The sequence below is a fragment of the Panicum hallii genome, unplaced genomic scaffold (genome assembly GCF_002211085.1).
Source record: "Panicum hallii strain FIL2 unplaced genomic scaffold, PHallii_v3.1 scaffold_43, whole genome shotgun sequence".
NCBI lineage: Eukaryota > Viridiplantae > Streptophyta > Magnoliopsida > Poales > Poaceae > Panicum > Panicum hallii.
This window is the reverse complement of record NW_020356185.1, coordinates 40,951-55,686: the sequence shown is the minus strand read 5'-3', so window position 1 is coordinate 55,686 and position 14,736 is coordinate 40,951. Positions and strand designations below refer to the sequence as shown.

Genomic DNA, 14,736 nt, shown 5'->3' with positions numbered 1-14,736 from the left:
ACTAAACTTATTAGCTATTGGTAGCCAAAGTTCTTGCCATAGATTGACTAAAGATAAATTGTGCACCATGGCTGATGTATTTGCTGCCCCTATGGCAGACTTTTTGTGATGATTGATTAACCTTTTATTCATATGGATGCTCATGCCTTTACTTCAGTCTTGATTGCAATATTGTTAGAGCCCCTTTCCTATGTAAAGGTCCTAGTTTACCTCGTGTATCGACTACTTAGTTAATATACCTTTGTAACTAGGCTTAGCAATCGGCTACTAGTTCAGCTGATTTTCGATAGGCGTGACCCTAACGGCCATAAGCCCCTTGACTTCTTCCATACCGGCAAAAGCCCCTCGGCCCGATGTTTACCACCCTATCGGTCCGATCCAATGTTAGTGCCCTAATTGACCCAGTCCAATCTAGACAACCGCGTTGGCTATACGTCAATCGGTTGTTTTGTTGGTAAAATCGAACCAGTCAAACACTAATTACTTCGGTTAACACTCTAGTCAAGAGTCGGATAGGCACATTCAATAGAGAACGTATTTATCAGCTAAGCACAGTCAGTACAGCAAAGGGAATCGGCTGACAGCCGATTCACACCAGATCGGCCAGATCCGATCAACACTGTAGACAGCCTTCTGAAATAGTCAATACGCACACAATCGGCAGCCGATGCCGATGCCCTGTAGATTATGGCTAGCCGATGGCCACACCTATCGACTAGGTACTCTGTCGAATTAAAGTGTGAATCGGCGAGGTGTGAACCTTTGTTAAGTAACCGATTTATCTAAGTTTTCACGCTAGATCTTAGGATTCTTGCTTTAGGCTAATCCAAGCTGATTTCAGTTGTTTCCCATAACGGTCAAATATGGCCGGTCAATCCTTAGTTTTCCCATCCTTGTTCACACACTATTATCAGTTGATTTATCGGCTGGGAGATCGGCTATATGTTTGCCGGTTACATACCTCAACCACATCCTCTTTAGTCTAATTCCGCACTTATAGTCTCACTAACCTAGTTTAATATTAGTATTCTGTTACATCTAAATCTTGAAATAGGTCTAACTTAGATAACCCAATCGGCTGTACGGCACTCAGTTGTTGTGTTAACGTAATCCAGCCGATGCAACCACACCTAGTTACCTAGGATAATACTTAAACACATCTTAGTTAAGACACAATTACTTTAGGAAACATCCCTCTACTAAAGTGATCGATGTTTTCATCGATCAATTAGAAAACTAGTACACCTGTCAATCTGCTACCCAGACCAAAGTACACAACCTTGGATCAGTAAGATCGCACAGTAGACTCGTCTCTGTTAGGCCTGACCAAAGCACGTCTATCGGCTAAACCTAATGCATCCTCATCGGTTAAGGTCAAGATCTATACACCAACTAATTAAATAACTGAACATGCTACTTAATGAAGTTAGTATAGATGTTTAGGGTAAACCCCCTGTTGCCTAACGAGACTAGTTAGTTTAGTTAATACTCGATAAATGACTGCCCAGCACAGGGTAGTTAGGTTGTTTGTCGAAATGTAATGTTCTTTTATTTGGATTGCAACTATATTGTGAATTGAAATAAAAGTGTATGCATTCATTGAACTCCATCTTGCATATCATATAGACTCGACCACTCTCGCCGACGGAAATTACCAACTAATCCCGGAACCAGAAGGAAGTTATTCTGAAGACCCCAGGAACTTCGTCGCGGGATTATCTGAAGCCCCGAACCAAAGTTCGGAAGATATTGACTTACTGACTTCAGACCCACCAATAAAGGCAAGCCCCGGACATAACCTACTATTTTAATTACACTGCACTTTATATCTATTTACATATTCTATGCATTAAGTTCTTAGGTATTGCTTGAAACCCTAGTTGCATTTTCCTAGGAACCGATGTATTGAATACTAGTATTTGAGTCCGGCTAGCTGCTATGCTAATAAGGCCGGTAGAAGTCGGGTGATTTCCTGTCACTCGCGCGATATAGGAGTTGTAATGTTTACATTCCTGTTATCACTATAAGGATGCCGGACGGGAGTTTTGTGAGGTGTCATGGTTGAGATGATACCCCGTCTGTGTTGTTGAATTTGATAAGGTCGCGGTGTGTGCCGATCGGGGTTAAGCGTTTGAAAGTACTAACCACATGCCGTGAGTTATGGGTAAGCGGTAAGCCTAGTAGCCAATCGGCCCGAGGAGTGGACATACCTCCCACCACTCGATTTGCTTCTTCTGGTTACTTATGTTCGACTGAGGAAATACGTGTTGCAAGGGCAACCAGGAATACGGGTTTTGTAGTCGCGCTACAGACGTATGTCCTGCACGAGTGATGTGCGTATGTTCCTGCAGTCGCTTGTGGTGGACCTGTCCACGAGTCGGAATGAAAAGCAAACGGTTGCTTCGGAATGACCCTGTGGTGTTCCAAGCGTGTGTGTTAGGTTTACCTTGCAAGGTTAAATTCGATTCGAATCGTCCGCCTCTCACGATGATTGAGACTACTTAATCCCTTTATCACACAGAGTAACAAGAGCAACTATAAGATGGGTAATACTGATGGTTGAGATTAAGAGCTCTACCTTGCTTGCTTAGTTATAGGTGCTTATCTAGAATGGATAATCACATAGAACTTGAAAGCTAAAAATTGAAAATAAGGATCTACTCTTAGTTGCTTTTCAGCTGAAACTAAACCCAGAGCTGTTATAAGCCTTCATGAGTCTAGTTATGGGCTAAGTATACCCATTTCCGGGTAAGCCTTGCTGAGTATTAGTATACTCAGCCTTGCTAGCTTTATGTTTTTCAGGTAAAGCCTTTGAAGACCCTACTCTTCCCTTGCCTTGGCCCTGTGCTCTTCCAGAAGGTTGGTCCGTGGAATGGGATCCGTCCTCGGCCAACATTGATGATACCGAGCGATGTCGTGCCCGGGCTTAGCATGACATCTGCCTTAACGATGTATTGTAATCGTCGCGTATGTTTTCCGCTGCTAAAAACCATAGATTTAACTGTTTGTAATCTTTTCTCTAGATTTGAAACTTCATACTTCATTTGGAAACTCTTATAATGTATTTCCTTGTGATGTAAAATATGATGGTGACTGTATCTCTGGACTCACCTTCGTGTGAGGTAACCTTATTTGATCCTGTGTATCGGTGGTTTATCGGGACGTTACCCGACAGGCCAAGGGATTATACCGTTTGAAGTACGTCGGAGCCCTCTGGGATGGACTCGCGTACTTGAGCCGGTATAATTCAGGTTGGTTCTGCCACAGCGCGGCGCGCGGCCACGCGGTGCGCGTGCGCGCGCGTCGCGGCGCGGCCGAGGCAGGGGCTCGCGTGCGGCGCGGCGGGGCTCGCGTGCGGCCAGGGCGAGCGTGCAGGAGTGTTCGTGCGCGTGTGCGCGGCACGGGCGCGGTTGGCCGGGAGCAGGCGCGCGCGCGTGCGGAGGCCGAGCAGGGGGCGGCGCGGGCTGAGCAGTGCTCGGGCAGGGGAGAGGAGAAGGGGAAGAAGGGGGAAGGGAAAAGAAGAAAGGAAGGAAGAAAGAAAAGGAAGAGAGGGAAAAGGGGAAGAAAAGAAAAGCAATAGAGGGAGAGAAAAGGAGAAAGAGAAAGGAGAGAGAGAGAGAGAGAGAAAAAGGGAGGGGCGCGTCAGCGCCGGTCGCGGCGGTGACCGCGGCCGGTCGGCCACGCGCGCGCGGGATTCGCGCGCTGCGCGAGTTAGGACTTGCGCCGGCGCTGATTGCAGAAAGCGGTCGCGCGCGGTCGTCGTGACGCGGTGGCGACGGTTGAGGCGGTGCGCGCGGGCGTTGTGCGGCACAGGGCGGGGGACGTACGCACACGTGTGGCAGAGGGGGTCAGGGTATTACGGTGAGTCCGCTCTTAGTTGGAACACCCTATCGCGTAGTTTAGACTCGAGATTTTCAGGGCGTTACACATGTGATGTAATATGGGACAAGTTTCAGTTGGTTATGTAAATCTGAGTTGCTGTTTGGATGGTTAACACTTGTGACTTGGATTTATTACCTTGCATTGTTCAATAAAGCTATATTGGTACTATATGATTTCTGAAATTAGAAGCAAGTATGGGTAAATGCTTATGGATGACTTCTATATTTCAGATGGTTGGCGCTACCGCAGAACCCTGGAAGGATTTAGACCGGATCAAGCTAGTGGTTCACAACAACCACCTCCGCCACCACCAAATCTAGCGGAAGTGATGGCCCGTCAGACCGAACTCCTGAACATGCTGGTGCAGGCCCAGCAACATCAGTTCCGTTCTCCTCAACATGGACATGAAGAGTATCCCTCGGCTGGTTATCAGGATTTCTTCAGTACACAACCCCCACTCTTTCATAAGACTGAAGAACCCTTGGATGCAGATGCATGGCTCCGTACAATCGAGTCCAAGTTTGCATTACTCCCGGTTCCATGCTCTGAAGCAAACAAAACTCTATTCGCAGCCCAACAGCTCCGTGGTAATGCTCGCCTTTGGTGGGACAATTACCATGCCATGCAACCAGATGGACATGTCATCAATTGGGAAGAACTTAAGGCAGCCTTTAGAGCACATCATATCCCGGAAGGACTCATTGAGCGAAAGCTCAATGAATTTTTAGCACTTACTCAAGGAAACCGCACAGTACTGCAATACGCACAGGCTTTCAATCACCTGTGCCAGTATGCGGGCTATCATGCTGATGCGGACACCAAGAAAAGAGATCAATTCCGTCGCGGACTAAACACCAAGCTGAAAGAGCTCTTGAATCTGGTCAGGGCCGACAATTTCAACGAATTGGTCAACATGGCCATTACCCAAGAGGACTGTATCTCATCACATCGTGCTGAGAAGAGGCAGAAAGTGTCTACTGGACCCTCGAATGCACAACCTTCAAGGTATCGGTTAGTTCAAAATCCGGCTTCCCGAGCTCCACCTAGAAATGCTCCCGCAGGCAGATGGGTAGCTAGGCCGCCTCAGCAGCTCTAATTCAACAGGTCAGCAGTGCCTCAACCTCAGCAGCAGCAGCAACGACCAATGGGTCCAAGGCCGAACCCTCCGCAGTTTAATCAAGGGAATAACATCAATCGATGTTTCAACTGCGGTAGTCCGGCACATTTTGTTAAAGACTGCCCCCAACCCAAGAGGACATTCCCTGGACAGGCTTCCAACTCCAACTCCAAGAATAAAGGCAAGAGGCAGGTTATGCAAGTCCGTCAAGGAAGAGTGAATTTCACCACTCTATCGGAACTCCCGGAAGGTGCACCAGTAATGACGGGTACATTCACTCTACACCATCACCCTGTTATTATACGTTTTGATTTTGGTGCAACCTATAGTTTTATCAGTACAAGGTTTGGGACCAAAATAGGTTTGGATTTCTACCCCACAAATGGAACCTATATGATAACAACCCCATGAGGTAGAATTGCATCTAATCAAATTTGTAGAGATATACCAATCCAGATGGGTAGCACTTTAATAAGAATAACCTTAATTGCATTAAATCTAGAAGGGATGGATATTCTCCTAGGCATGGATTGGATGACCAGACATCGAATATCTTTAGATATCTTTTCTCAAGAGGTGGAAATAAATTCTCCAGAATGTGGACATACCATCCTTCATCTTCCATCATAGGAATATATCAGTTCTTGTGTGTATACTACAGCAGGAATCAAGGTAGAGGATATTCCTGTTGTATGTGAGTATCTAGATATTTTTCCAGACGAGTTACCCGGAATGTCTCCGGATAGAGATGTTGAGTTTGTCATAGAGTTACAACCTGGCACGGCCCCCATCTCTAAGAGACCTTATCGTATGCCACCCAATGAACTGGCCAAATTAAAACTTCAACTTCAAGAACTTCTAGATAAGGGTTATATTCGCCCAAGTGCTTCACCTTGGGGATGCCCTGCCCTATTTGTTAAGAAAAAGGATAACAGTCTCAGGCTATGTGTTGATTATCGTCCCCTCAATGCGGTTACTATTAAGAATAAGTATCCTCTACCCCGCATTGATATCCTGTTTGATCAGTTAGCCGGAGCCAAGATATTTTCCAAGATTGACCTTCGCTCCGGGTATCATCAAATAAAGATTAGACCAAGTGATATTCCGAAAATCGCCTTCTCCATCAGATATGGACTTTATGAATATCTAGTTATGTCCTTTGGTCTTACTAATGCACCGGCATATTTTATGTATCTCATGAATTCTGTCTTCATGCCGGAACTCGATAAGTTCGTCGTGATTTTTATCGACGATATTCTGATCTATTCCAAAACTCTTGAAGATCACGTTAAACATCTTCATGCTGTTCTTCAACGTCTCCAAGATCACCGTCTGTATGCCAAATTCTCTAAATGCGAATTCTGGCTAGATACGTCAAATTCTTGGGTCATACCATCTCTAAGGATGGTATATCTGTCGATCCGAGTAAGGTTCAAGAAGTGATGGATTGGAAACCCCCTACTTCGGTCCATCAGATCCGCAGTTTTCTCGGTCTTGCTGGTTATTACCGTCGTTTCATTCCAGATTTCTCTCGAATAGCCAAGCCCATGACAGAACTATTGAAAAAGGGAGTTAAATTCTCCTGGAATGAGAACTGTGAAGAAGCTTTCCACACCTTAAGAGCACAACTTACCACTGCTCCAGTTTTGGCTCAGCCAGACACATCCAGACCTTTTGATGTTTATTGTGATGCATCAGGCACCGGACTTGGATGTACTCATGCAGGATAATCACGTGATTGCATATGCCTCTAGAGCCCTTCGAACACATGAACAGAATTATCCTACTCATGACCTTGAGCTTGCAGCTGTAATACATGCACTTAAACTTTGGAGACATCATCTTATGGGTACTAAGTGCAATATTTACACAGATCATAAGAGTCTAAAGTACATCTTTACACAGGCAGACTTGAACATGAGGCAGAGACGTTGGTTAGAACTTATAAAGGATTATGATCTTGAAGTACACTACCATCCCGGCAAAGCCAATGTGGTTGCGGATGCCCTTAGCCGCAAGTCACATTGTCATTGTTTATCAATAGAAGTTTTTAGTAACACTCTTTGCTGGGAAATGAGGAAGCTTAATCTGGAAATCGTTCCTCAAGGCAGTCTGAACCATATAGTAGTTAAGCCTATACTCCAGGATAGTATTGTGATGGCACAACAACACGATAAGGGAGTTAAAATGATCAAACAACAATTAGCCCAAGGAGAAGAGAAGTATAAATGTTTCCAAGAAGATTCTGAAGGAATTCTATGGTTTAAGGAACGTATAGTTGTACCCAAGAACCATCAGCTTCTCAAGCAAATAATGGATGAAGCTCATCTATCTAAATTTGCTATGCACCCTGGTAGTACGAAAATGTACCAAGATTTGAAACAGAATTTTTGGTGGACTCGTATGAGAAGAGAAATAGCAAAATACGTTTCTGACTGTGATGTTTGCCAGAGAGTTAAGGCCAGTCATTTAAGGACTTCTGGTACACTACAGCCTTTGTCTATTCCTTCTTGGAAATGGGAGGATATCAGTATGGACTTTATCGTAGGTTTACCCAATACTTCTCAAAGGCATGATTCTATTTGGGTGATTGTGGATAGGTTAACCAAGACCGCTCATTTTTTTCCAGTACATACCCCTTACACTGCTAGGAAGTATGCGAAAATATATCTAGACCAAATCGTTCATCTCCATGGGATACCTAAAACGATCATCTCTGATCGTGGAGCACAGTTTGTTGCCCGTTTCTGGGAACAGTTTCAACAAACTCTTGGAGCCAAGTTAATCCGAAGCTCCGCATATCATCCGCAAACAGATGGACAGACAGAAAAGATCAACCAAATTCTAGAAGCTTCGGGCTTGTGTAATCCAATACGACAAGCATTGGGACAAATGCTTAGCTTTGGCAGAATTCTCCTATAATAACAGCTATCAGTCAAGTATCAAAATGGCTTCTTTTGAAGCCTTATATGGTCGCCAATGCAGAACTCCTTTGAATTGGTCTCAGACTGGTGAACGCAAAATTTTTGGACCTGATCTTGTTAATGAAGCAGAAGAAAAGGTAAAGATCATTTGGAATAATCTTAAAGCAGCTCAATCCAGACAAAAGAGCTACGCAGATAAAAGGAGAAAACCCATACAGTTGGAAGTAGGTGATTTTGTATAACTACGAGTTTCTCCTACTCGAGGTGTTCAACGATTTGGTATCAAAGGCAAACTCGCTCCTTGCTACGTTGGTCCTTTTGAAATTCTTAAAATTTATGGACCCGTAGCCTATCGACTTCAACTTCCTCCTCAGCTAGCAGCCATTCATAATGTCTTCTATGTATCCTAGCTGAAGAAATGTATTTGTGTTCCTACCGAAATCGTTGATACACAAAGTATTGACATCGAGCCTGATCTTTCCTATAAAGAACTTCCAATCAGAATCTTGGATACCAAGGAAAGAAGTACTAGAAGAGCAACGGTCAAAATGTTTAAAATCCAGTGGAATCATCATACAGAAGAAGAAGCTACCTGGGAAACTGAAGACTATCTCCAGAGGAACTTCCCAGACTTTCTCAGGAATTCCTAGGTATCTATGCTCTTATCACCTCATTCCTGTAATCTCGGGACGAGATTCCTTTTAGGGGGGAAGGTGTCGGTGTTTAACCGGCTGCCCACCGAGGGATATACCCAAGGTGGTAAGTTTTGGGTGAGGAGACGCCGAGATCAGGAACTCGAAGGTGAAAGGAACACAAAGCTTAGACAGGCTCGGGCCGCAAGATGCGTAACACCCTACGTCCTGTATGGTAGTTTGTATTGCCTTTTGTGTAGAATGACCTAGAGATCGTGTTTTGAGAGGGGTCCCTGACCTCTCTTATATATCCGAGAGTCCAGAGTTACAAAGATGCTAACCAACACCCGCTGAGGGATCATACCAGAACATATCTCGAGTAGATCCCCTCCGTGTTGGTTAGCTCTATCTCCTATTTAAATGGGATAAACAAGAGATAAACATAATGAATAAGAGATAAGACGGACTTAATCTCTTAGACCTCTTTAAACTACGTTATGTACCCAGTCCGGTGGCCCCGGGTCTGACAAGCCCCCGAGCTCTTCGTAGCTGAGTACTGCAGGCTTATCGAGTACTTTTGAAGCAATCTTCGACTTCTTCTAAAGCTTTGCCTTGAAATCCTTCTTCGAGTACTTGCTTGGCTGCATCGAAGCTATGAGATGCTCATGCCCCGAATTTTATTTTTAATCATGGTGTGCGATTTGAAAAATCGCACTCCATATGGAGCAGCCCCCGAGCCTTAGGTTGAATCGGAGAATCAGGCTGAGGGTCCCATTTGTCTGTAATCCTCCTTGTCCATCAAAGAAATTTGAAAAATGAGTAGTCGATGCCACGTACCCTGCAGCCCCCGAGCCTTAAATCCAAATCCCACAAATATGGAGATAAGGATCTAAAACCGTGGCATGCAGGTTAAAAATGATGACTTGAAAAATTACCAAAATGATGATACAAATGATAGAAACTAGATCATCAACCCGAAAAATCCCTTTTTTCGGGCTAACTAGCCCTGAAAAAATGATTAATCGAATATTTAATCCAAACAGTCCACCAAATGACCTCTCATCTTCGGCATATTCCAAAAAATGACCCTTCAACTTCGGAACAGTAACTTTTGCCCACCCCGCTGGTTATTTAACCCCGCGAGAGTAGTGGAAAAGACTGTGCTTTCAATCTACATTTTGCCAAGAACCGCCGAAATCCCCAATCGGGACCAAGCGCCGCCGTCATCCCCCAAAGAAATCCTCCCGCTCCGACCTCCCCGCCCCTCTCCCGCAGCCCCCGAGCATCTCGTGGCCAGAGCATCGGAGATGGTGCCCAAGAAGTCAGAGATCGAGGAAAAGAAGAAAGAGGCGCAGCCATCGACCGCGGAGTGGACACACAGTAAGTGCTCCCTCAACGATCTGAACAAACTAGTTTCCGAGGGGTTGCTGCAAGAAAAGAACCTTGTCAATTGGCGCCCCTCTTACCGTGAACCTTTCCCCATGGAAAATGTTCATGAAATTGTCACATTCCTCCATTTTGCCGAACGGGGATTGGCCCTCCCCACTTGTTCCTTCTTTCGTGGCCTTCTTTACTATTACGGGCTTGAGCTCCATCACCTCAACCATAATTCCATTTGCCATATTTCCATTTTCATCCACTTCTGTGAAGCCTTTCTCGGAATCGAACCCCACTGGGATCTATTCCGCTTCCTCTTCCGCGTCAAACCCCAGCCTGCCACGAAGAAACTTTCTGTTGTAGGGGGCGCCGGCATTCAACTGCGTCAGCAGGCCGGCGAAAGATACCTTTCATACAAATTCCCCTCAAACCTCCCCGGTTGGAAGAACCATTGGTTCTACATTGAAAATCATGCCCCCCAGCTCTTTGGGAAAACAAATAAACCACCTGTAGTGAGGCCAGAGTGGAATCGTGAACTGACCAGAGGAGACCTGGATCAAGTCGAGGAGCTTTTAACAATCATAGAAGCACTCAAGATGACGTGAGTGACCGGCGCGTCCGTTATGTTCTCCTTCTTCAAACGCCGAGTCCAACCGATCCAACAATGCCACAGTCTTGGATTTGAGTATTCAGGTGCTGAAGATTTGTCTCGTATGTGTGCAGAAGAACTGACAGATGAAGCCGCACTCCGTCGAGTCGAACGAGTACTTCTGGATGTGGATGCAGTCCCATACGTCCCACAGCTTTACACTGCTCAGAAGCCTCCAAAGCCGGTAAATGTTGGACTACTTTATAATAGGAACAAGTTCCGTCTCGCCCATGCTAACTGAGCACCTTCTGCAGGGACACACGGAGTTATACCGTAGCTACCCGCCGCAGCCGGACATCCCGTGGCCAGACCACCTTCTTCCCAGCGCCGCTGTCAAAGCGAAGAGGGCTCGAAAAGCTACGGCCCTGCACAGCAGCGAGTCCACGGAAGGTGGGAGCCCCCTGGTGGAGACGGGCACCGAGGGGGAAGTGAGAAAGGACAACTCCCTCGGACCAGCCGTGGAGTTAGCCACAACTCTGCCTCTGGTGCCACAAGGTCGTCGGGTAGTGCGCAAACGAAAGGTGCAAGAAGTCGAGTCTTCCAGGTACTGGTTTACTGTTTTGACGAGTTGCCAAGTATCAATAATATTGTGTTCTGACAGTATCCACTTGTAGTCTTCCTGCTCTACCACCCGAGATCGGACCCAAAGAGGTGGAAACAGGTCCATCCGCCGTCGCGGCAGTGACCATTGCCGTGGCGAGGACCGCCCAATCGGCTGATCAAGCCCCGCCGCCAGCAATAGGGACTCCGCGACAGGCCTTGCGGGTGAAAAAGGCCGTCAAAAAGAAGTCTAAACTGTGAGTTTACCTCTGGTCACGTAAATATCTCGCTCTTTTCGGCTTGTAAAACAATGGCTTCGACATTATCAGGGTTGCAAGCGTGGTGCAGCTCCAGCTGTATCCGGACGCAGCCACCGCAGCCCCAGAGTCGTCAACCCGAACTGAGCCTTCCGGCGCGGAACCGGCCCCAGCCGCTGCAGCCTCCGAGCCGTCGGCGCCTGGAGAACCAGTACCCACGGAGCTGGCCCCTGAAGCAGATGTGACGCTCCCCAACTTGCCGCCTCCCGAGCTCCGACAAGATGAAGCCGAAGCTGGTGGCGGAGAACAAGTCGAAGCCCCTGATGCTGCTCCTACTGATGGCACAGGTAAGCGCTTATCCGCCTGCGGCTGGCTACCGAGATCTGGGCGCAATATATTGACAACATTTGTACTTGCAGGTGTCCGACAACCACCGCCCGAAGACATCGCCGGGTCCTCGAGGAATCCCCGTGAGATACTAAAGGCCGGGCCGGGGTACAAGAACGTCATCACCACCGACCTGGTGGACGACCCCCTGCTGACGGCAGAAAATTTAAAGACCTTCAAGAGCACCTTCAAGGAGTTATACGATTTTTCCATGGTAATACTTGGGTAATGTTCCGGTTGTGCATATTGATGAGCTGTTTTGACTCAATCTCCGCCTTTTGCGCAGCATGTAATCACTAAATCCCAGAAAAAATCGGAGAAGCTCAGCGCGGTTGTGAGTGATGCGCGAGAGTTAGCTGCCCTGGACAAGCGCATCTCCGAAGAAATTATGAAGAATTGCTATCTGCAGCGAGAGCTGGACATATTGAAGCAGGAAAGAACTCGAGAGACTTGGCTACTCAAGAATGACCTGAAAAACCTCGAGAAGGCCAACTCCGAGCTCCAAAAATAGCTCAAGGAGCAACAAGCGGAGTACCTGGAGCAGCTCAAGGAAGAGAAGAAAGCGCACCAAGGTAGGCCCTCGCTTCCCTCGAGTACTTTTCCTTAGTAATTTCCCTTAGTTGCTGAAATATCTTCACCGCAGAGCTTAGGAAAATAATAAAACACAAAGAGGAGCTGCTTACTGACGTGAAGAATATGCTGTATCGTCGTACAGATGATGTCGAAAGGCTGCAGAAGGTGATAGGCGATACTGAACGACAGTTCGTCGACTGCCTTCAGCAAATCAAAACGCTGGGCGAGAAGGACGAGCAGCAGCGGAAGGAGCTGGAGGACCTCAGGGGGGCCGCCCAGGAGCTGGTGGACATGGTGGATCCCCCAGAAGAAGGCGGAGCGAGCCCGCGGCCCCTGCTGGAGCGACTCCGCGAAGCCCCGAAGAAAGTGCTCAAGTTCCTATCTGAGGCTACAGTCGCATGCGTTAGCAATGCCCTCGCGTATGTGAAATCCTTCTTGCCAAACGCGCAGCTAGACATTTTTGCGCAGGGAATGGCGGCGGACTACACGGATGAACGATTTGACGAGTACCTGCGAGAGGCCCAACCTGTAGCAGAACAAATTGTACACAGTGTACTGCAGGATTAGGGTGTGAGAGACAAGTAATCATTCCCTTATGTAAATACTTCACTTGATATCTCTACTTGTTTGCGTGCCTTAGCTGAATTGGGATCCAGGCTTACAAGGCTCAAGCAGTAGACGCTTCCCTTGGTGCAACGACCTGAAGGGTAGCTAATACTCGTCTAACAGATTAGCCACAACTCGATCGAGCAGGTCTAAACTTGTTAGGAAAGAACGCGAGCATCGTCGCGGGATTGCCGTGCGCAGGGCAGAAAAAAAAGACTACCCCGAGTGCGGCGACTCTGAGTGTAGTCGAAAGTCGCTCCTGCTGTGAGCGTGCTCCGTAAGCTAGGTAGGACCCGGACAGACGGATCGAGCTTGCTAGGAGCAGGTGCGGGCGTTGCCGCGGGTTTGCCGTTCTTTTGGCAGAAACAAGACTGTTCTGAGTGCAGCCACTCAGGATGTAGTCGAGATAGCTCTTTATGCGAGCCTTTCCAACGTACTGGGTGTAAGCCAGTCGAACGGATCGACTGTGTTGGAAAAAATGCTACTGCTGTCACGTGCGACCATCCAAGGTCGCGGTGGAACTCGATATGTAGAGGAGTTAGCCGAAGCCGAGGGTTCCGTCAGCAGCTGAAGTCAAAAGGGGATGAACGTGGCCGTAGCCCCCGCATCATTCACAACGAGAAGTCGATTTATATATAAGTGTTTGCACGTGACCGTGGCCGTCATGCAAGTAAGAAGGAATGTACAACCCGAGTCATGTGGCTCATAGCCTCCAAATTGATTCGGGGAAAAGAGATCTTCTAAGCCCCCGGGGATTCAGCGATCATCGGGCCTCGTCTTAAGGGTAGAACTTGCGCAGGTTCTGAATGTTCCAGGAGTTTGCGACATCCTGACCCTCAGGATATTGTAGTCGATAAGACCCTGGCCTTGTAACTTGCTTGACGACGAACGGGCCCTCCCACCTTGAGTTGAGCTTGTGTAGGCCAGATTCGTCCTGAATACGACGCAAGACCAAATCACCAACACTGAATAACCGCTCCTTGACATTCCGATCATGATATCACCGGATCCCCTGCAGGTATCGAGCTGACTGAACAAGAGCGGTGCAGCGAGCTTCTTCCACAGAATTGAGCTCTAACTACCGCGCCTCATTCGCCTCGCCTTCATTGTACATTTCGACCCTTGGAGACTTCCGCATGATATCGGCTGGTAGAATAGCTTCAGATCCATATATGTCACACCCGGTTTTTAAAGACAAAACCGAATGCATAACTATATGTATGCTAGGATCAAGTTCCATACATATAGTGACTTCATTAGTGAATAATCAGCAACAGTATCACGAAAAGAGAATTAAAAGACTATAAAGATTATTAGAGTTATACAGCTTATCCTGGAAACGAAGACTCCAAACTTCACAGGCAATCGACTGGGGGTTGCGCAGGCCTAGAACTCAGCATCATCTTCAAAAGACTTCACATCACTTTCTCCTCTGAGCAGCAATTATAACAAGTGTGAGTACACTTATGGTTGGTACTCAGCAAGTGTTGGGAATTATATGACATGAAGGCCAAAATTAAGGAAAGGCTGACTGGCTTACTGCGATAAGCAATTTTAGTTGGTCAAATTTTATTAGCACCTGATTACTATGGTATAAGTTCATACCAAAACCCACATTAAAAGAGATAGAAGAGATACAACATAACCATAACCATAACCACAACCATAACCATGGTCCACGATTTAATTCATCTTCGAGTTCAATTATCATGTGAGGGTCCAAGCCGCTCGTAACCGTGAGCATGGCTGATATATCAGTTTTCACTCTGCAGAGGTTGTACACTTTACCCAC

The 14,736-nt window shown here is 46.9% G+C and overlaps 1 protein-coding gene across 1 annotated transcript; it reads left to right on the top strand.

Annotated features, from left to right (window-relative positions):
• Positions 1–10,388: 10,388 nt before the first annotated feature.
• LOC112878592 (fibrous sheath CABYR-binding protein-like) lies at positions 10,389–12,194 on the top strand (the record flags this gene model as incomplete). The annotated part of the gene is made up of 6 exons (XM_025942849.1): positions 10,389–10,533; positions 10,656–11,125; positions 11,196–11,378; positions 11,451–11,725; positions 11,798–11,979; positions 12,052–12,194. Coding segments are annotated over exons 2-6 (1,139 nt in total), but the record flags the coding sequence as incomplete, so codon positions are not given.
• Between the last annotated feature and the right edge of the window lie 2,542 nt (positions 12,195–14,736).